At 39.6% G+C, this 18816-nt stretch overlaps 1 protein-coding gene across 1 annotated transcript in view; it reads right to left on the bottom strand.

The window, feature by feature from the left end:
• MOB2 (MOB kinase activator 2) overlaps positions 1 to 18514 on the bottom strand; it is a 109130-nt gene extending 90616 nt beyond the window's left edge. The window contains exon 1 of the mRNA XM_058863577.1: positions 18282 to 18514. Coding sequence (XP_058719560.1) covers positions 18282 to 18298 — 17 coding nt within the window. The 5' untranslated portion in view covers positions 18299 to 18514. The remainder of the gene's footprint in view (positions 1 to 18281) is intronic.
• Between the last annotated feature and the right edge of the window lie 302 nt (positions 18515 to 18816).

Raw genomic sequence — 18816 nt, 5'->3', positions numbered from 1 at the left:
ACCTACTCCTCCTTGTAAAACTATACCTGAAGTTCAGTTCCACAGAAAAATCTTGAAGGTTACCTTTAGATTCTTCATTTGTTACTTCAGCTTCAGTTGTTTCAGTTGTTTTCTCTCTTCTGGAGAGAAAAGTAAAGCATATATATTTAAAAATTATGTAATTTGTAGTGAGCAGAACAACATACCAAACAAGATATTTATGCCAAATCTGAAAAAAATTAGGAAGCTCTACAGCTTTTTTCACCTCTCTTCTCATCTTTTCCAGAAGAGAAAGTTTTAAAAATAGAGGAAGGATCACAGTAGAAGTGATTGGGCACAATTCCTGGTGTAACCAGAGCTCCTGGGCCAAGGATCTTCCAGTCCATGGCTGTGACTATGGCAGGCATGGTGATACCAGCATTTATGCTGGATGGTCCGTTATTGTAAATGGCAAAACAAAAATATGCTTGTTTTGCCTGACGAGCAAAATTCTCCTCCTCCTCCAAGCGATCCATCCCATTTCCCACTTCTCAATATTATAAAAACAATTTAATGTTTTTATATTTTCAACTCCATATTGAGAATTCCACATTTACCTCTCCAGTCTCACTCATGAAGAATATCAACACATTTGTTAGATGGTTCTTTTTCTGCCCAGCTGCATGGATACTAAGAGAGGGAAAAGCCATGTACACAAGACAGTTTTTTATTGATGTTGATTTTATGCTATAATTTTATACTTTTCATACTTCAGTGTGCTAATGTTTTGTTCAAAATAAAGCTCAATGATACAAAATGATGAGCTAAACCTAGCATTTAATTTTCCAAATAGTACTTGCACATTCTGCATTTTGATACATATGCTAATACCTACTAATTAGAATCATAACAAAGACTTTAAAGATAGGAATTAGGGAGAGGAACTTTCCAAACCAAAATTGATTAGTTATATGACAAAACAAACATTAGAACCATTTATTCTGTATAATGATGCAAAATATTTTCACAATAGGAGAACTGGAGGAGAATTCTAATAGGAAAAAAAATGAAATTAAAAACCTACAAGCTGTAAATTTCACTTTTTATTATTCAGCCTCTAATACTGCTAAAATAAAAAATTATGATCTCTATTTTATCATAGCTCAAAACCACAAGAGATAGCACAGTTTCTGTGTGGTACAATACAAAGTCTAGATACGGTATTAGAAATGGGTGACTGACAAACATCATGCAAGGACTTAATGATAAAACCAATACTGCAATATTATGGTTAAATTCTTGGTAGCAAAAAATTAGTCTTACTGTTTCGGAGCACTTAAAGTACCAGGGAAGCTTCTACACTCACATGCTTTTTTACAAAGATGAAGGCATATTTTACTTTTTATCAGCACTGTAACTACATTAGCTTAAGAGGTTGTTTTACAGAAGCCTGCAAAACATGAAGCAATATGATTGCATTGAATGGGAAGATCCTAATCAGTACCTTGTATTAGCAATTTAATACCAAAGACCACTGAGACAGGCCTAGAGGTTAAAATCCATCATCTTTCTAGCAAAACTCCTTTGATACATTCTAAAAGCTCCTGCCTTTGTAATAAAAATAAAATTCCATCAGTCATTCTGCTTTTAGATTAAACCCATAAACAAAATTATGCTCGCTAGAAATATATTCATACATGTTGAAATCCTGGGAAGTATTTCAGCATGGCAGGAAAACGGTGTCACACTATTAGAATTGCAAATTATATCACCTTTTAGCAAGTGACCAGCAACAGGCCACTCAGAAGTGCTTGGCAATGGAGGAAGGCTTGTTTTCACAGTAGTTAACGCTTACTTTACGGCTAATCCATCTCAATTTTGCAGGCTTGCTTACCTCAGCAATCTGCACCTTTGAAGTAAGTCAAGGGAGAAGTTTATATTCCTGTTCCAGACTGCTGCCTTCAGTGCTTGTGCGTTCATCTGCGGGTACCCTGCTCCACAATGACAGCGTGAGTATTCAAACTGCTACCACACTGACTACATTTTTCCTACTATGAACCCTGAGAAAAACAAACAAAACCCCAACTAACAAAACTCCAATAAACCCAAATCCCAAAGTGCAATTTAGACTACTTCGATATCTGTAGTATACAAAATGCTACTCAAAAAACGACTATTCCATCCATTAGTTAAAACGACCTTGCTCATCTCTTACACCATGTGTTGTGCACTTCTCTCCTTAGAAGTCACAAACAGCAGATATCCTTGGAGCCATATTCTCAGTAGAAGCACCACACTGAAGGAAATAACACTATCTGAAAACAGGATGTGCACAAGGGATTTTTTTTTTTTTGTATGCACATTCCCAACTTACGTCTTCAAGGAATATTTGGGCAAGAAGAGAACAAATTCAAACCGAGAGCTTTACATAACCGGCAAACAAATAAACAGCAACAAGAGGATGGAACAACAAGATTATGCTCTGAATACTCTAGTCTAATGGGAAGGCAAAGCCAAGAAGCCCTGCAGGAAACACAAGCTAGAAGCAAACTGTCTTATTTCCTATTGCTTCTGTGTTTAAAAACATCCCCAGTATGCATAAATCAAGATGTCACTGGCAGTGAAAACAGAAGCCCAGCTTAACTCCATAGCTACAAGGCTCTGTTAATCCCTCTCTAACATTCTCACTAGGGTCCCCAGCTTTCTTTTGTTCTCATAATATCAAGCTATGACAAAAAAAAACTGTGGCAATGACACATACAGAAGACATTTGTATTCACTTGTCAGATACTGTGTAAAAATATCTTCCTCATAGTCACAGTAGTGAAAATTAAAGCAAGCAGAGGCCACTGGGGCATATGGACAATCATTCCAATTTTTTGAACACAAATTTATTTACAACAGCACTCAAAACACTGAGAACAGTCACAACTGTAGTCTAACATGGATCAATGTAAAACAGTAACATCATTACTTTGGAGCTTTTTTACGATAATCAGTCTTCAGAAACATTCCTAGTTTGTGCTTATGTCAGCTCTGTTTGTTATTACTATTGCAAGGTGTAGTAAGAGAAATGCTGCCCTGAGTAGATTTAGTGGAAGGAGAAACTGGAGCAATAGAAAGCAACAATCCTCCCCTATACAAAGGGAACCTCCTGCTTTGGCACAGCTGTGCTAAAATTCCAGACAGATTTTCTTTGGACAAGGTGTAACCCACTGAAGTCTGTCAGAGAGGCTACAAATGTTGGTTGCTGCCATTGTGCATTGTGCATCTGAGGAAGCAAGCACTACAGGTTCAACTGTGTTTTTTTGTTTTCCTTCCACTCCCAGATGTGAGCTACTTTCACAATTATCCAAAGAATTTATCAGCAACTTCTTCATTGTTCTATTTTGGTAAAAGCTATACCTTCTAAAGAAAAGAGGACAAAAGAGACATAAGAGCTGCTACAGCCTTGTCTTCTCCATTGGCATAGGACAAGGTCATTCTTTAGATGATACAGGACTTAATCTTCTCCAAGATATTCTGGAGAATGTAATACCTGAATGAGTCAAATTCTATTTTAAAGGAAATGGAATCTCACCAGGCAGTGCAGAGGTACAAGACTCAAATGTTGGACACTGCAATACATACTTTAGTTATCTTTTGAACAGTAAGTTAAACCAATGCAAATTCTTGAGAAATCTACATGTGCAATAACCTGTACACGATATTTTCATAACAATTTGATTAAAAACCTACTAAAGAAGGAAGACAGGGTTTCATAAGCCAAAAGTGCAAAAAGCTCCAAGGAATATAAGAGGGTCGCTTCCAGTCACTACAACGCCTGTTTTATTCTCAGCATGATACCAACAAATCATAGGCAGTATTTAACTGATCAGATAATTGAACTGGTTTGGTTATGTATTAGTCCTTGAAATACCCAGCAGAATATCTTCTTCTTCCACATACTTAGTGTTTGTATGTCTCCTGATCAAGACTTTTCTCCTCTAATTATACTACAAAAATAAAGGCAGGCATATTAAGGTAGTGCCATGGAACTGATCATAGAAATGAGAAATACAAAGTGTGTTTAGAACACATACTAAGATCCTTCTTGTGCACACACAACACCAACAAAACCCCATCAACAGGGAAAGCACTCCTCTAATGAGGAAAAAAAACCCCAATCATTATTCTTTTTATCACAGATCCTCACCCTAAGCATTCTGTTGGAAGAAGCTTCAATTTGGCATTTACATAATTTTAAATGGCAATTACATTTAGGGAAAGCACCTTCAATCTACAGTCTTTTATTTCCTATTACCAGATGCTAAAGTAATTCCTACTGAAGGATTATAATTAGTGACCTGGCTTAAACTTTAATATTGTAGTGCATTATTTTATTTTAATCACAAAAAATTACCAGACTGAAAACAATTCTTCAGATTGTGACAGAAGTTTATATAAATTTAAAAAGCTTAAGCTCAGAATAACCAAGAGGAATAAGCAAATTTCGAGTATTTAAATTGTTCACTGCAGATTCAAGACCACCAAGACCAGTGAAGCCATCTGGCTTCTCTGAAAATACAAGTAGATACTTGTCTTTGAAAAAGACCTATCATAAGAAAAACAAACAAGTTCAATATAGAGAAACAACAGGAGATCGATAATACAACTCATAACCAAACAAGTGGTCTCATTTCCAAATCTGCATTCTATTCTTGATGATGTTAAAACAGATCCTACCTTATTATTTACCTCCTTCTAGGGAAGAATGAAAAGGTGGCATATTTTCACCTCTGGAAAGCTAGAAATAAAAGCAAGAGCACCACCATGATTCAGTATAAATATCCTGGAACACTTTAAAGTCCATAGAATTTCAAATCTTCTCCCCTAATAACCATTTCCATCTTCTTCTCTCATTATCTTAGCATTATCAAGATCATTAAAAGTTACTAGAAAGATTAACATTTGTTGAATGACAGAGTCCCAAAGGTGACATTTCAACACTGAACAACAAATACCAGCAAAAGAGTGACTTATGTTACCCTTCAGAACCACATACCATAATTCAGGGTCCCTAAACAAATGCAAGAGTGAAATATGCTAACAAGACAGCTGACTTCATGGATAATAAATCTGAAAAAAAATGACCGTAGTCAAAAAGGTATTAACTTAAAACAATGAAAAAGAGGTATCAATTTCTTAAACTTTCTGTCAGACATCTTGGAGATGAAAACATACAACTAGTCTATGACTTAAAAATCATTAGGAAATGCATTCCATGAGTACTTTAAGTTTTCCAAACACAAACACCAGCTTTTTTTCCAAACTCAAACACCAGTACATTTTTGTAAAAAGAAATAAGATATTTTTTGTAAAAAGAAATAGATATTGGAAATGAGTGTTACAAGAGGTATTTTAGAAGGGAGGTACATTCTTGTCCCTCTGTAGTAATCAGATTTTTGTTAAGCATTTCAACTTCCTGTACATGAAAAGGGGAGGTATTTGCAAACAAAAGATTAGGCTTTACTGTGCTGTTAAGCAAGTATGTTCTGAGTATCTACCTCTGCATATCAGAACTATCATAATGCAAAACAACAGCCTACCAAGAGCAGTACTCCATTCTGATAATAGTCAACACCATAACAATTCAGAAGACCCCATAAATCTCTGGAAATGCAGCTAATTGCCCAACACCATATCCCAAGAGAAATTCCTTCCTGACTGACTGCTCAACTTTGATGCATGGACTGAAAACCAGCATTATCCTTGCTAGCACATTCTCGCTAATGTTATCTTTACAGAACTGTATTATTTACCTTAGTGAATCATAGAATTTAAATCCTCAGCTCAACTACAGGTTGAATACAAAAATTCTTCCTATTTACTATTATTCCAACCTTTTACTATTATGCAATACCCCAAAATTGTTCTTTATTGTCAAAGCATGCTGGCAAGTCAATTGTCTTTAAACCCATTTTTGCCTTATTCTCCCTCTCATTTTTGAACTTGCTGTTGCTTTTCCACATTATGAAGCAGAAAAAGTATTTACTGAAGCCCAGCAAACCTGAAGCTCTTCTGGGTTTGATTTTGTAACACAAGCATATTGGAGAACTCATTCTTTCTTTGAAGGTCTGAGTGCCTGCTGTGAAACTCACGTTGTCATTTTACTACTAAACTCCAAAAAACTGGTGTTAAAAAAAAAAAAAAAATCCAAAATGAGATTAAAAAGTAACAGTTTCATGTTAGTAGCTGGCTGTCAGTCTGGAATAATATTTGTTTTAGGAACCACGAGTTAATGAGTAGCCCATGGCTATATGATAACCATTGTCTCCCTTGGAGATTAGACTTTTTTTTAGACAGGTTTATCACACAGTATTTTTACTTCATGTCCTGTGCACTCCACCCACACCACTAGTCTCCAGGGATCATAAGGAAACAAGTCATGGGGAGAGTTCTTGTAAGCAGGAACATGATTACTTTCAGTGGGAACATAGATCCAATTTGCATTAGTTATTCCCACAGCTGTTGAGTCCTGCCTTATTTTTTTTTACATGAACAAGTCCATATACTTTGCATATACCAGCAAAAGGATAAAGGGACAGTTGATTTCACTTACAGTCCTTGAGAAACTTCATATTTGCAACACCCTTGGTAATAATGCATTATTTTGAATCCAAAACCTTACCAAAGCTAGGATATATTATCCCTCTTATTTTAATGAATACTGACCAATCTACTCCATTGTTTGGTCAGCAGTACCAAACAGTTTTAATCAGCTTTCTCTCTGTAGAGCTACTAGAACTTCGTGCCATTTTAAAAAAGCTTAAGTTAAAGGTTAGTAAACTGAGGAATTAAGAGGAATAGGGGAGAAAAATAAGAACATCTTTCTACTTTACTTTGCAAGGAACAAAAAGCTCTGTGTGGATTTGCTTTGCACTTGCAGTCTGGCTCCCCCATCACAACAGCCTTTGACCTTCTCCACTGTTCCATAACTTGACTATGTCCAGCATGGCTTCTACACTCATTGATAGACACAGGAAGAGCAGAAAACATTGAACAGTACTGAACTCTAGTTTCAAAGGTAACAGCAGAGGACAAAATATTGTACCAAGTTGCACGTTTCAGCCCAATCATGTTTCATTTTCCATCACACTATCAAAGTGAGCTCTCCAGAAAGCAGAGGTTCTTTCCCACTGAGGTTCTGTGTGGTCCATAAAGGATGCACTGACCTGGTAGTTGGTGCTCTCAAGTTCCAACCTCACATCATCACCAGTATTTCTCTGCCTTAGCCCTTGAGACTGGTCAGTACTATCTTCTGGCCTAACTTGTGATACCATCAAAGTACATGCACTGATTTTTGGCATAACTGGGACTAGACCCTTTGTCTGTAAAGTCACAGACACAAACAAACCTCCTACACAGCTTAGTACGTAGAAACTAGCTAGATCCATAAGCACAAGAAAATATTACATACAAGCCATAAAACAAGAACTATCTGCCAGGGATTGAAGGGCAGGCCATAATTTTTGCAGCCACAATCAAGTGAGAAGTCCCCAGAGACAGAAACACATGTGTACCTGTGATACCTGGTAGCCTGCTGCAGGCCTTTACTTGCTAAATGGGAACACGAGACAAACCAGGCAACAGACATTTATCTGGATGAACAATAAATCACTCTTATAGGTCAGGCATGTACTGGAATTCCCTGGGTCCAAGCTCTTCAGGCATTTGTTTTGACAGCTACAGTTCAATTACCAACAGTGATTGTACATAAGATACTATTGTGTGGACTATTAAAAAAAAAAAAAAATCAAGCTCTTAGTAATAATGGAAAATAATTATCATTCCTTTATTAAACCCAGACAGGAAATGATGATGTCTGCAAACCAAGTTTTATTACATGTATAAACACCATCCTTATTCCTATATTTGCTTCCTCTTTGCTCAAAAGCTGTCTGCTTACTCAGACAGCAAGGGCTGTTTTTAGCACTGGGGACTACTAAGCTGGTAACATCTCTCATGTACTCTCAGATTTGTTTTCCAAATTTTAATTCTTTTTTCCTAGTGTTTGTCATTGGAAGTGCTTTGGCACTCAAAAAGTCAAAGGAGTGGATTTGAATTGCATCTTTCAAAGCACATCAAGACCTTTATGGAAGCCGTCCTTCAGAAATTAAGCAACCTCCATGTCAGCTTAAATCATTATGCCCTACTGAAATATTTAACACCCTTTTATTTTACATTTTCAGCTTGGCTCAGAAATACTGTGGACAGATGACACACCTAAACAAGTAGAACCAATGTGTTTAAATTTGTCTGTCTTTATAAAAGTTACTTCCTTCTCAAGAAATTCTTGCAGACTTTTTTATAATAATGCCCTCCCACCATGTTTCAGAAAAAATGTTTAAACATGGGAATTCATAAATCTACTAGGTAAGACTATTTGTTCTTTGATTATAAAATGTATTACAACTAAAAAAACAAACAAAACAACCAAACAAAAAAACCCAGCAAGCGATTTTGTCCTGCAAAATAGTGGATTATATTGCATGTGTTTCATGAACTGCAGAAAATACTTCTTCATTAACAAGATGCCTCCTTGCAAGTATTCCCAAGGAGTCAAACAGTGAGAGCTGGTAAGTTTTCACTCCACATAAAACCAAGAGGAACTTGATTTAAACAGAAACATTGATTCTATTAACAATAATGAGAAAATAGAGTCTGTGAACATGCAAATAATACCCTGCCCACTTAAAAAGTTATACCACATATAGCAACAGCTGCCTACATTTTAGTGGATGACTCTGCACATCCTGTCTGAAACAAGCCTGGAAAAACAGTTACAAACACCAGAAGAAAAAAAACAACAAAACAACAAAATAAAAACTACCAGCTTATTACAGTACTGTGTGACAACAGAAAGGTCCCCTTTAAAAGGCAAACCAACCACATTACCTATTACCTACACACTTGCAGTTAAATACCTAAATGCTCGTACATTACAAGCATGAAGCCACAATCTCCCCTTTCTTAGATGAGTTTTCATAGCACTTTACTCCACTTGCTCAAGCCTCAACAAGCTCAAGTGACTCAGGCCAGTACCTTCATATTCATCAGGGTGCGGCAAGGGAGAAAACCTCAGTACAGACACTCTGGGATTATAAAAATGCAAATCACCCAGTTCAGCATTTTGAACAGCACCCACAACTCATAGCTAAAACCTGTGCTACACCAGACCACATGGTATCATATGCCTAATAAGAAACATTCATAAATAAATCAAAACCTCCCTGAAATTTCAGGTTATTCTTCAAAAATTGCTCATTACCAATGGCACCAGAATAATCAAGTGAAGAAGGGACACAGTAAGAACAACCACTGTTAGCTGCCCGCTGCGCAAAAGAAACAATACTCTTTAATGCCCAGCAAGCCAAGCAGCAGAGGGGTGTCCTCTGCTTTGAAAGAGTAAGGCTAGAATTGAACAAAAAATCAGCTATTAGGCTGAAGTACTCCTTTCATAGTTTCTTTTGTCCACATCTTAGAAGTCAGATTTCTCTCAAACCTCAAAACTCAGCTAATTAAAAAAAAAAAAAAAAAGGCACTATCTAGCTACAACAAAAAAGGGAATAGAGACAAGACCATAAGAACATCAGAACTATGGGTTAGCCCAGGCACCCCAAACAGAAATTACAAAGGGACCAAGAAAGACTGGCTCACAGAACAAAATAAGACAACACTGGAAAAAATTAAGGCCATCTGAGGATTTGTATACCTTAGACCAGAACCTGCAAATACATAATTTCTAACCTCTTTCCCTTCCTAGGAAACATTCAGATAACCTTAAATAGCAAGACCAGTGCCAAAATATGGCTTTTTGAATGTAGTTTGGTGAGCTCCTTAAAAAGGTACCAGTCCCTGGCTAAACCAGCAGGTGAGATTTCTCCAGCTGACATGGAACAGTACTATTAACATGCTTTTGTTCAAATCAGTCTATTAACATAAACAAGAGGTACAAGCATGCCCAGAAGCTTTTTATTTCTTTCCCAAGTACATTTGTTGGTCTAATAAAAGTTATTAGCCCTCACTACAAACTGGGTTCCTTTTGTATCTGATGGAAACCAGCCACACACTGAGACTAGTAGACATGACAATCATGAAGGTTTTACAGACTGGACTTCCAGCAACACCTGGATATCATCAGGCAGAAGACTGACTGAAAAAAAAAGAAAAAAGTTATTTATCATTTACCTGACACAAACCTGAAACCACAGAGTTAATCCTGTAACCTGAGCCCATCTGCAAAGTAGACACCTCCTCATAAAAAAACATCTCCATCCAGTTTTGCATAACTTGTTAAGAAGGAACAAAGGCTCTCCTCAGCAACTCCATGCTGGTTTATGAAGAACCATGTAAAAGAAAAGTTCTCTAAATGAGGAAATTCTAGACTAAAGTTTGTGAACAGCGAGAAAAAAAGTCAAGATCACCTCTACACAATCTGTTTCACACAACATAATAACACATAATGCTCAATATGTGTAAATACTAGGAGAGTTCTCAGGTAGAAGTCCAAAGAATTTAGACATTTCAGTGTAGAAGAAAAACAGTGATCCAGTCACTGAACACTGATGATAAAAATATTCAGGGACCACCTTTATAACCTAAGAAGTGCAGAAAGGAAGGGGAAAAGAAATTATAAAGCATGCAGATATATTCTGAAGAGCTCAAGTTACCAGACCTGGATCATTTAAAGTTACAATTTTCTGCAGGCTTGCATTCTAGCTTGATGGCTTTACTCTTCCAGGGTTCAGGCTCAGAAGGAATTTGATCTATGACAGTCATCCCTGTCTTGATTCCAGTTTAATTTGTACCATTCCTCAGAAAACTGTATCTAAATTCTGGTTTGGGGGTTATTTTTTGTGTGCGTGCACATGTGAGTTCAGTGCTCTTTTTCCACAATCAGGGATACAGGTTTGAGGATTGTGTGAAAAACTTGCACCCTGACCAGTTTCTCTTGGCTGACAGAATAAAAGGAAACTAACTTTTGAGAAAACTGCCATATTTTCCCCTTGTAATGCTAAAATTATCGCACCGCTCATTAGGTATTTAGTTACATTCATCATTCTAGCTGCAAAATTAAATTATTTAAAATTACTGCACACAGTCTCAGGAACAGGGAAGCTCTCCTAGACTACAACTGTTTGAAGTGCCAGAACAAGGCCATGAAGCAACAGTTCCTTCTCAAGTAGTCTCACTTGATATAATGCTTTCCAGTACTACTCTAATCAACACAATTGCAAAAATAAATTTAAGTAATTAGATTTAGTCATTTCATGTACAGTTAAGGACACAGCTAATTTTTTTTTTTTTTTTTTTGGAATTGCAGAGAAAGAGGAGTGGAAAAATTGCTAAGAAGGACTTTGAAAAATAGAACCTAGCAAGAAAGCTTCATAACCTTATCACCAACAATAAAAGGCTAAACACAGGTAAAATACAATGGACAGGATGACTTCAGTAGTGTTCCACTAGCAGAAACACATACTAAAGTTGTTTGATAGGTCAAACAGAATATGCAGAGCAGACAACACTGAGTTCAAACTTGTATATGCAGCTATCTAAAAATTGCAGTCTCTTATTAATTTTACTCTTTCAAGTATGCTTTCTCTGGGCCCACATCCAGCAGATGCAACAGATGGAAACTGCCAGTGAAATATGGCAAAGTCACATAGGCCATCGTGTGTGAACCAAGCTTCCTGAACATTCTCTTGAATCAGACTGCTGGATTCAGCCAGGCACCCAGAATACCATCTACCTTCACATTCACACCATGACACAGCCAGCACTTCTCTCAGGTAGATGAAACATGACTTACAGCCAATTGGAAAGTCTGAGTTATTCATAAATATCCAGTTCACTATGAGTACATTTATAGTTTAGCCATAACTGAATGTAACACTGTGGGACAGCAACTGTGACAGTGCTCTGATGCCATTGCCTGCTCCAGGATACGAGCCTAGTCATGGCATCTCCTATTTTCAAACATTCTGCAGTTCTTCCCAACAGTCAAGCAGAAGGATACATCACCAGAAGATAGATCACTAATTACTTTCAGAGTAATTACCACTAATAATCACATTACCACATGATTCCATTCAGTTGATTAAAGTCCTTGCTGCCACCAAAGTAAATGTTTCCTAAGCTTTCTGTTCTCACAAACACCATCGTGTTATCAATATTATTCATGTAGCCACACAAACAGGCTGCAGGAACTCATTTAGCTGAAAACTAACCTGAGGAGAGGAAACAAGGCAGAAAGAAAAAAAAAAAAAAAAAAAAAAAAAGAATTATTTGTTTTCATTCAGATGAGCATCTTAACCTACCAGTCTTCCTGAATCCTGATGCTACTGCAAAGGAGAAGAGGGTAACATGCAGAGACATGCAAGGAAGGAGTACTGCTACACTTTAAGAATATTCAACTCTTCTTCTAAGTAAAGTGCTCCTTTTACTTTAGGGACTTTGAAAATTATCTACTCTTGTCCCTCAGCACATTGGAAAAAGACCACTCTAATAAGATAAAACCAGTATTCATGTGCACTGTACTCACCAAAGTAACTTACTGATAAATTCTGTGGTTTGCTAAAGTAAGAAAGGTTTTAAAATGCAGGCTTTATTTGGCATTTTCTCCAATAAATCAATAATTAACTATACCAGGACACTTGAGGGAGCAAGGCTCTGCAGTTATTTTCAACCTGTTCTGCACTACAAAAGAACCTTGGCAGTGACCATCTCAGTAATATAACAGAGCACTTTCAGAACCAGGGAGACATAAGGGAATGACACACCTGGAAAATTTAAATTACTCTCTTACAGTCATGACTCCTTTTCTACAACTCTAATAGCCCTTGAAATTCACATTTCAAAGTAACAGCACATTTCCATTACTATACTAATGAATATTACAAGTTAATATTTAATGGAGATCTAATTTTACCTGCAGACAGTGTTATGTACTTGTTTCACAGTTAAGTTCTGGTTTAGCAGAGGCACTGCTCGTGTCTGCTAAGGTTTTGAAGTAATATTGAAGTCTCATCAGTGAGCAGTGAATGGAGTGCCAGTGGCTCACAGACAGACCTAGATTTATCTGGGGAGAGCAACCTGGGACCCAACAGGTAATGTTACACCTATAAATAGAAACAAGTAAGGAGCATGTGAATATTTCCTGCCCAATGGGACCATACATGTCTCGTTTACCCATTCTGAGTTATTTTCAGCTCCCTCAAAGTAAGGAAAATGGCATGTGAAGCCAAGAATCTGCAGGGAATGGAATGCAAGGGAAACACCTGTTGTGAGGTCAGTTAAAAAACAGAACAAAGATACACACCATGCAAGCTGTGAAAGGTGAGAGGTTGCAGCAGTTTCTAGAGCGAAGACTGCCTTATAAAGGCACAAGACTTTCTTCACTGGAGATGACTAAAGGGAAGAAAGGGCTACAGCTACAGCAGCTGAAGAATTGTGTTATTCCTTTCTTCCTTTTAACAGAAATATTTTCTATAATTAGGAAGTTTTGAACAGTACCCAGAATAAAAATCATTACCTACTTTTTGTATAAAGGTCTGCTAAATAAAGACAGGTTCAACTGTACGATGCACCAGCCAAACTGACAGCTAAGCTTGCTGGATGATTTCTCACTGCTCCCACTACAAGATGCACTCCTTACAATTAATGGACTTGATGATCCTTATGGCTCCCTTCCAGCCTGAGATATTCTGTGACACTACACCCCATTCAAAAGCAGCAAGAGTTAAGTCTAACAGGTGACCAACAGCATATTGGGTTTTGACTGACTCAGAACTAGAACACTGGTGTGCTTTCTTCACAAAAAAAAAAGTAGTCCTCAGCTGTTATGGCTCAAGGTTAGGACTTCTCTGTATGACAATATTATTCCTTTTTCACCATAGTTCATCTTGAACTGGACTTAAGTGTCTTAAGGCCTTATGAGGACATTTCTTAAAGACCCTTCCACAACTGCAGAATGGAAGACAACAAAACAGCACTATGTGTTTTCTTCTAGCCTTTAAAATTACCACAGGGGTAGTGTAACAAAATCCTATATCCAAAACAAGTGAAAAAACTTGCTAGCTTAAATTTAAGTCCTTGAAAGTTACAGCTGAATAAAATAAATGCATGGCATACAAGTCTCCTCTACCAAACAAATCTAGCAGTGTGCTGACCTTGAGAAGTTCTCTTACACGGTTTATTAAAAATCACCAGTAAAGCATATACTCAAAAAGACAAAATTTTTACAATTACTGTGTTATTTCACTACAACATACTTTCCAATGACCTATCCTGATGAGATGAAGACTGTGCAAGGCAGCATATATATGTGATGTTTATAATGGATTAACTGACATTACAAAGGAAAATCTGCAAAGTGTGAGGGCTATTAGTTTCTATTAGACGTTATTAATTTTCAGCTGTAGCCACTTGCTCTTTCTTGCACACCACAGATCACCTGGGTAGACAGAAATAGTCTGTGCTGTCTTCAGGCACAAATGTCCTGGCCAGAAGTTTGCTTTGTCTGCCATCTGTATTTTCTTTACCTTTCCAGGCCATTGCTTTTCTCTAACTGTCCTCAAAGCTGAAGGTGTGGAATATGAGAAATGGATAGCTTTCAACCATTTTTAGGCCCTTCTGTTCAAGTCACTAGGTCAGCATATGAAAGAAAAATCACTGAGCAGGGGATAGTATGACTGTATGGATAACAAGATCTAAAACTTAAATAGAGAAGAAATCCCTCTTGCAAACAGCCTCTCTCTCTTTATTACACTTATACTCTAATAAACCCTGGGAGAAGGAGCTGTGAATCTTTGTCAAATCAGTGTAAGCATCTCTCGCAGCTTCAAGCAGTACAGTCTATTAACCTACTAAACTACAAAGATAATAGTACAGATGAAGCTCAAGTTACAATTGTGTTTAACAGGTAATTGTTTGTAAAATACTTTGTTTCTCTCTTCCCACCGCTACAGTACTCAATACTCCTCTCCTATGAAAAACTGACATTATAGAATCAGACAGCACTGCTGAAGATGAAACCATGTCAGGTTTACTAGCACCATTAATATGTTTTACTCCTATCCAATTATGATATTTTAAAACAAGTTTAAAAAGCAAGTTTCATAAGTGAAGGAACAGTGCCTGCCTTTGTTGCTAATTTGAACTTCAAGAGCAGATCAATGCTATTTGTAACACAAAAGTTTGGAATCTCTTCCAAAGTGAGCAATATGGATCTCTGGCAAACGTTGCTGAGCAAAGCAATTAAGCAACACTGATCTCTAGTCAAAATTGCGCTTAAAATATATCCTATGTAAAACAAGTAAGTTCAAAATGGCTTTTTTTTTTTTTTTTTTTTTTTTTTTTTTTTAATGCAGAGAATGCACAGAAGAAACCACAGAGTTTCACCAACATCAGTGTTAATATTGCATTCAGTGGAAGGGTCAAATATACTAATCAACCACAGAAAAGTCTCTGCTTTTACTTTGGTGCTAAACTAAGCATTGTACCATGCCAGCAGCTCATTCCTTTCAGCTTTCTTCCTTAGGACTTGATTGGATTTTGAAGCACTTGACTGAACAGAAGGCAGCACCCATAGGAGTTTTGGTGTGTGACCACTTAAGTCTGTAGCTGTTTGTTAATCCATAATAAATTCACTATTGTTTGTAAGCCTCAGCTTCTGTTTGTATTTTGGGTTTTTTTGGTATATTACGTACTTTGAGGTGATCAGACACACTTGGGCTGCTGCTCTTTGTGGTATGATTAGAACTTACCCTTCTCCCTTTTCCAAGGGACCACAAGGGAAGGGGAGGACCAGGAAGGAATAAAGCAGATCTCACTCTAAACATCTATCAGATAAATGTGACACCAGCTCGAAGGGTCAAGGACCTAGAAAAGGAGCAACTGTTACTGCTGCCTAATTTAACACACTTGCACTCGAAGGATCATTTCTCAGTAATACAAAAACACAGAGGGTGTTTCTCACACCAAGAAGTTAAGAAAGCACAGCCAATAAGAAGACCTTCTGCTGGGGTAGGATAAGTATGGAAAGCTGAAACTGGAAAACATCACCTTTCCAAAGCAGTAAGGAGTAAGAAAGATCACAATGGTTTTATTAGTGAGGACATTTAGGAAAAAGAGACACTACCAAGAAGCAGACCGATTCATTTTGCTTGCCAGAGGCATCGATACCAACTAACGTGTTACTGGGAGAGACCCGTTTTTCTATTGTTCAGCAGGTTTTTCTTCAGCCCTGTCCTCCTCACGTCAGAGACCCAAACACCTGAAGCTCCCACTGAAAGAAAGGCTGAGCAAGTGGCATTACCCAAACTTCTGCCTGGACATACAAATGTCTTCAGTTTCTTTGTCAAGCAGCAAGACGGATGTTTCCATTCACAAACACAGCAGGCATAACTTGGCCAGAATTAAGAATAGGTCCCCCAGGGCTTCCAGCCTTTCCCACTTAAAAATATCAATGCTCCCCCTTCCTGCCATAATCACATACAACCATCCCCCCCCCCCAAATGTGCGCAAATAGAACTAGCAGCATCTAAAGGGGGAGAAAACATTAAGAGCATCAGTGGGACAATACTGGGTTTGGTCAGGAGAGAAACATATCAGGAAATAGCTGAGAACAAGCGAGCAACACACAAATGACTCAGGATCCATTCCCATTACAACGGGGAAAACAGGCAAGTCTTTTCCACACATGGACGGATCCACCCACCCTGGGTAAAAAAGTACAGAACAAATGCCAATTTTTTTGTAGTGACTTCAAGAAGCCCAAAATATTTTTCATAAGAAAACCATCATTCTAATATATTCAGAGCTTGGCTAAAATAAACCTTGAGTCTTCTCTGCTTTACAGTGTAATTTGCACAGAATAAGTACAGATGTTGAAGTGGGGCATGTAGTATTTTGAGTCATACAACTTGCATAAGTCCCGGGTTTGACCTTTTTTTGTAATTACAGTAACACTCTTTGACACTCCAGCTTTTACTTTTACAAAGTCAATGTAGCAGACCACCAGTGCTTAGCTGTTGTTACAAAACACATCAAAACAAGTTCGTCATTTCTACTGTCACTGACACCATGTAACAACAGAGTGCAGCCCTATGACTTACAAGACACAAGGCTTGCAGTACATGGCACCCAGACCCCTTCACATGCCACAAATATATTGCCCTTCCACTGCTCAGCCTGCTGGAGGAAAAGCCAGCCATCAGTGCCTACCCCACAGATATTCAGCATTCCCTCCACCAGAGTGAGCGAGGGGTCAGACTCACAGTAAAACTTTGTACTGACAGCTGGTTCGAGAGTTGGATGTGACCCGTGTGAAGGCAAGTAACAAGTGCATTCTCCCCACCAAACAGATCAGCTGCAGACAAAAGGCAACACACACGCCAATGACCCTTTTAAACACACCACAGCCAACAACTGCGACAAAATAGTTTACCGTCTGTTCTAGGCACATCAGTGTTAGAAAAGAAGGCAACCTCGATGGCAAAGACCACATTCAGGAACTGGACCAAACTGCTGTGAGGAACAAACTAAGGGCAGCAGGTTATCACTGCAGCGCTAGTTTTGCTGGAGCATAAACCAAGTGCTCTTGCGATTTTGAAGCATAATTATTCACGGTTCACCTGAGTGCAGGTCGCCAGCACAATTCACGCAAGAAGTAACCGAGAATATCTCGTTCAAGATACTGGTGGCATATCGGGTCACTCTCATCGACTGCATCTCCCTCTCCTGCACTGAGGTTTTCAGACCTAAACCCTGCAGCAAACAGCTCTGTACCTTCTGTCTCCGTGTAATTAGCACTATTAATCCCAGGCTATCCAAGCCCCCTGGCGTGGCTCTGATTTGGCGTTAATCTCTGCCGAGGTCTCTTCTTCCTCCCTACAGAAAGCCATTTAAACCTTGGCACGCCTTTCGGTTTAGAGTGATGTTCTGTCGCAGGGGGATTAGCCCCACACTGTAGGAGTGGGAAGCACAGACAGCTGCCACACCTGGCCTGCCTATACCGCGAAAAGAGAAGAAAAAGTTACTTTTCCAGAGAGCCAGCGCTCGGGACCAGCGCAGGGCTGCTGTGCACCCCGCGGTCCCCGCGGGCGCAGGCGGCTGCGCGCAGGGACGCCCGGGGCTGAGCTGCAGCCGCCCTCCCGCTGCCGCCGGCAGGAACTGATTAGTCATTAGCGCCGCACGCGGGGCTCGGGCTGCCCGGCAGCGGGGCCGCCTCGGCCGGGCCGGGAGAGCTCCGGAGGGAGGGACACAGAGGGGGCCCCACTCACCCCATGAGCCAGTCCATGGCTGGGTCCCGCCGCGCCGGGAAGCTCCCGCGGCCGCCGACTCGCCGCTCACCGCCCGCTCATGGGGGCCGGGGCCGCTGCGCGCTCGGGGCTCCTCCCTCGGCCGCTGTGTCCGTCGGTCCCTGCCCCGGTCGGTCGGTCGGTCCCTCCCCGGCCGCGGGCGGGGCGGCCGCCGGGTGCCCCCCCCGGGCTGACACTCGCGCACTGGCGCGGCCGGAAGTAAACACACCGCGCTGGCCAACCCGGAAGCGGCCCCGCACCGCCCCGCCGCCCCGCCGCGCGGGGCACGCCGGGAGCTGTAGTCCGAGCGCGGCGGTGGAGCTCGCCCCCCGGGTCGGGGACCCCCGGCATCACTCGGTCCCCTTTCGCTGCCCGGACCTCAGTGCTCTAGTTCTTGCTGAGGCACGCCGTGAGGTCACATCCCAAGGCAAATTAATGTGTCAATTAGAGACGATGATGAGAACCTGCAGTTCCCACGGGGTCGCCAGGCGCTGACCCAAGACCATCCTGCATGGCG

Source organism: Poecile atricapillus, chromosome 1 (genome assembly GCF_030490865.1).
Source record: "Poecile atricapillus isolate bPoeAtr1 chromosome 1, bPoeAtr1.hap1, whole genome shotgun sequence".
Classification (NCBI taxonomy): Eukaryota; Metazoa; Chordata; class Aves; order Passeriformes; family Paridae; genus Poecile; species Poecile atricapillus.
This window is presented reverse-complemented; position numbering and strand designations above follow the sequence as displayed.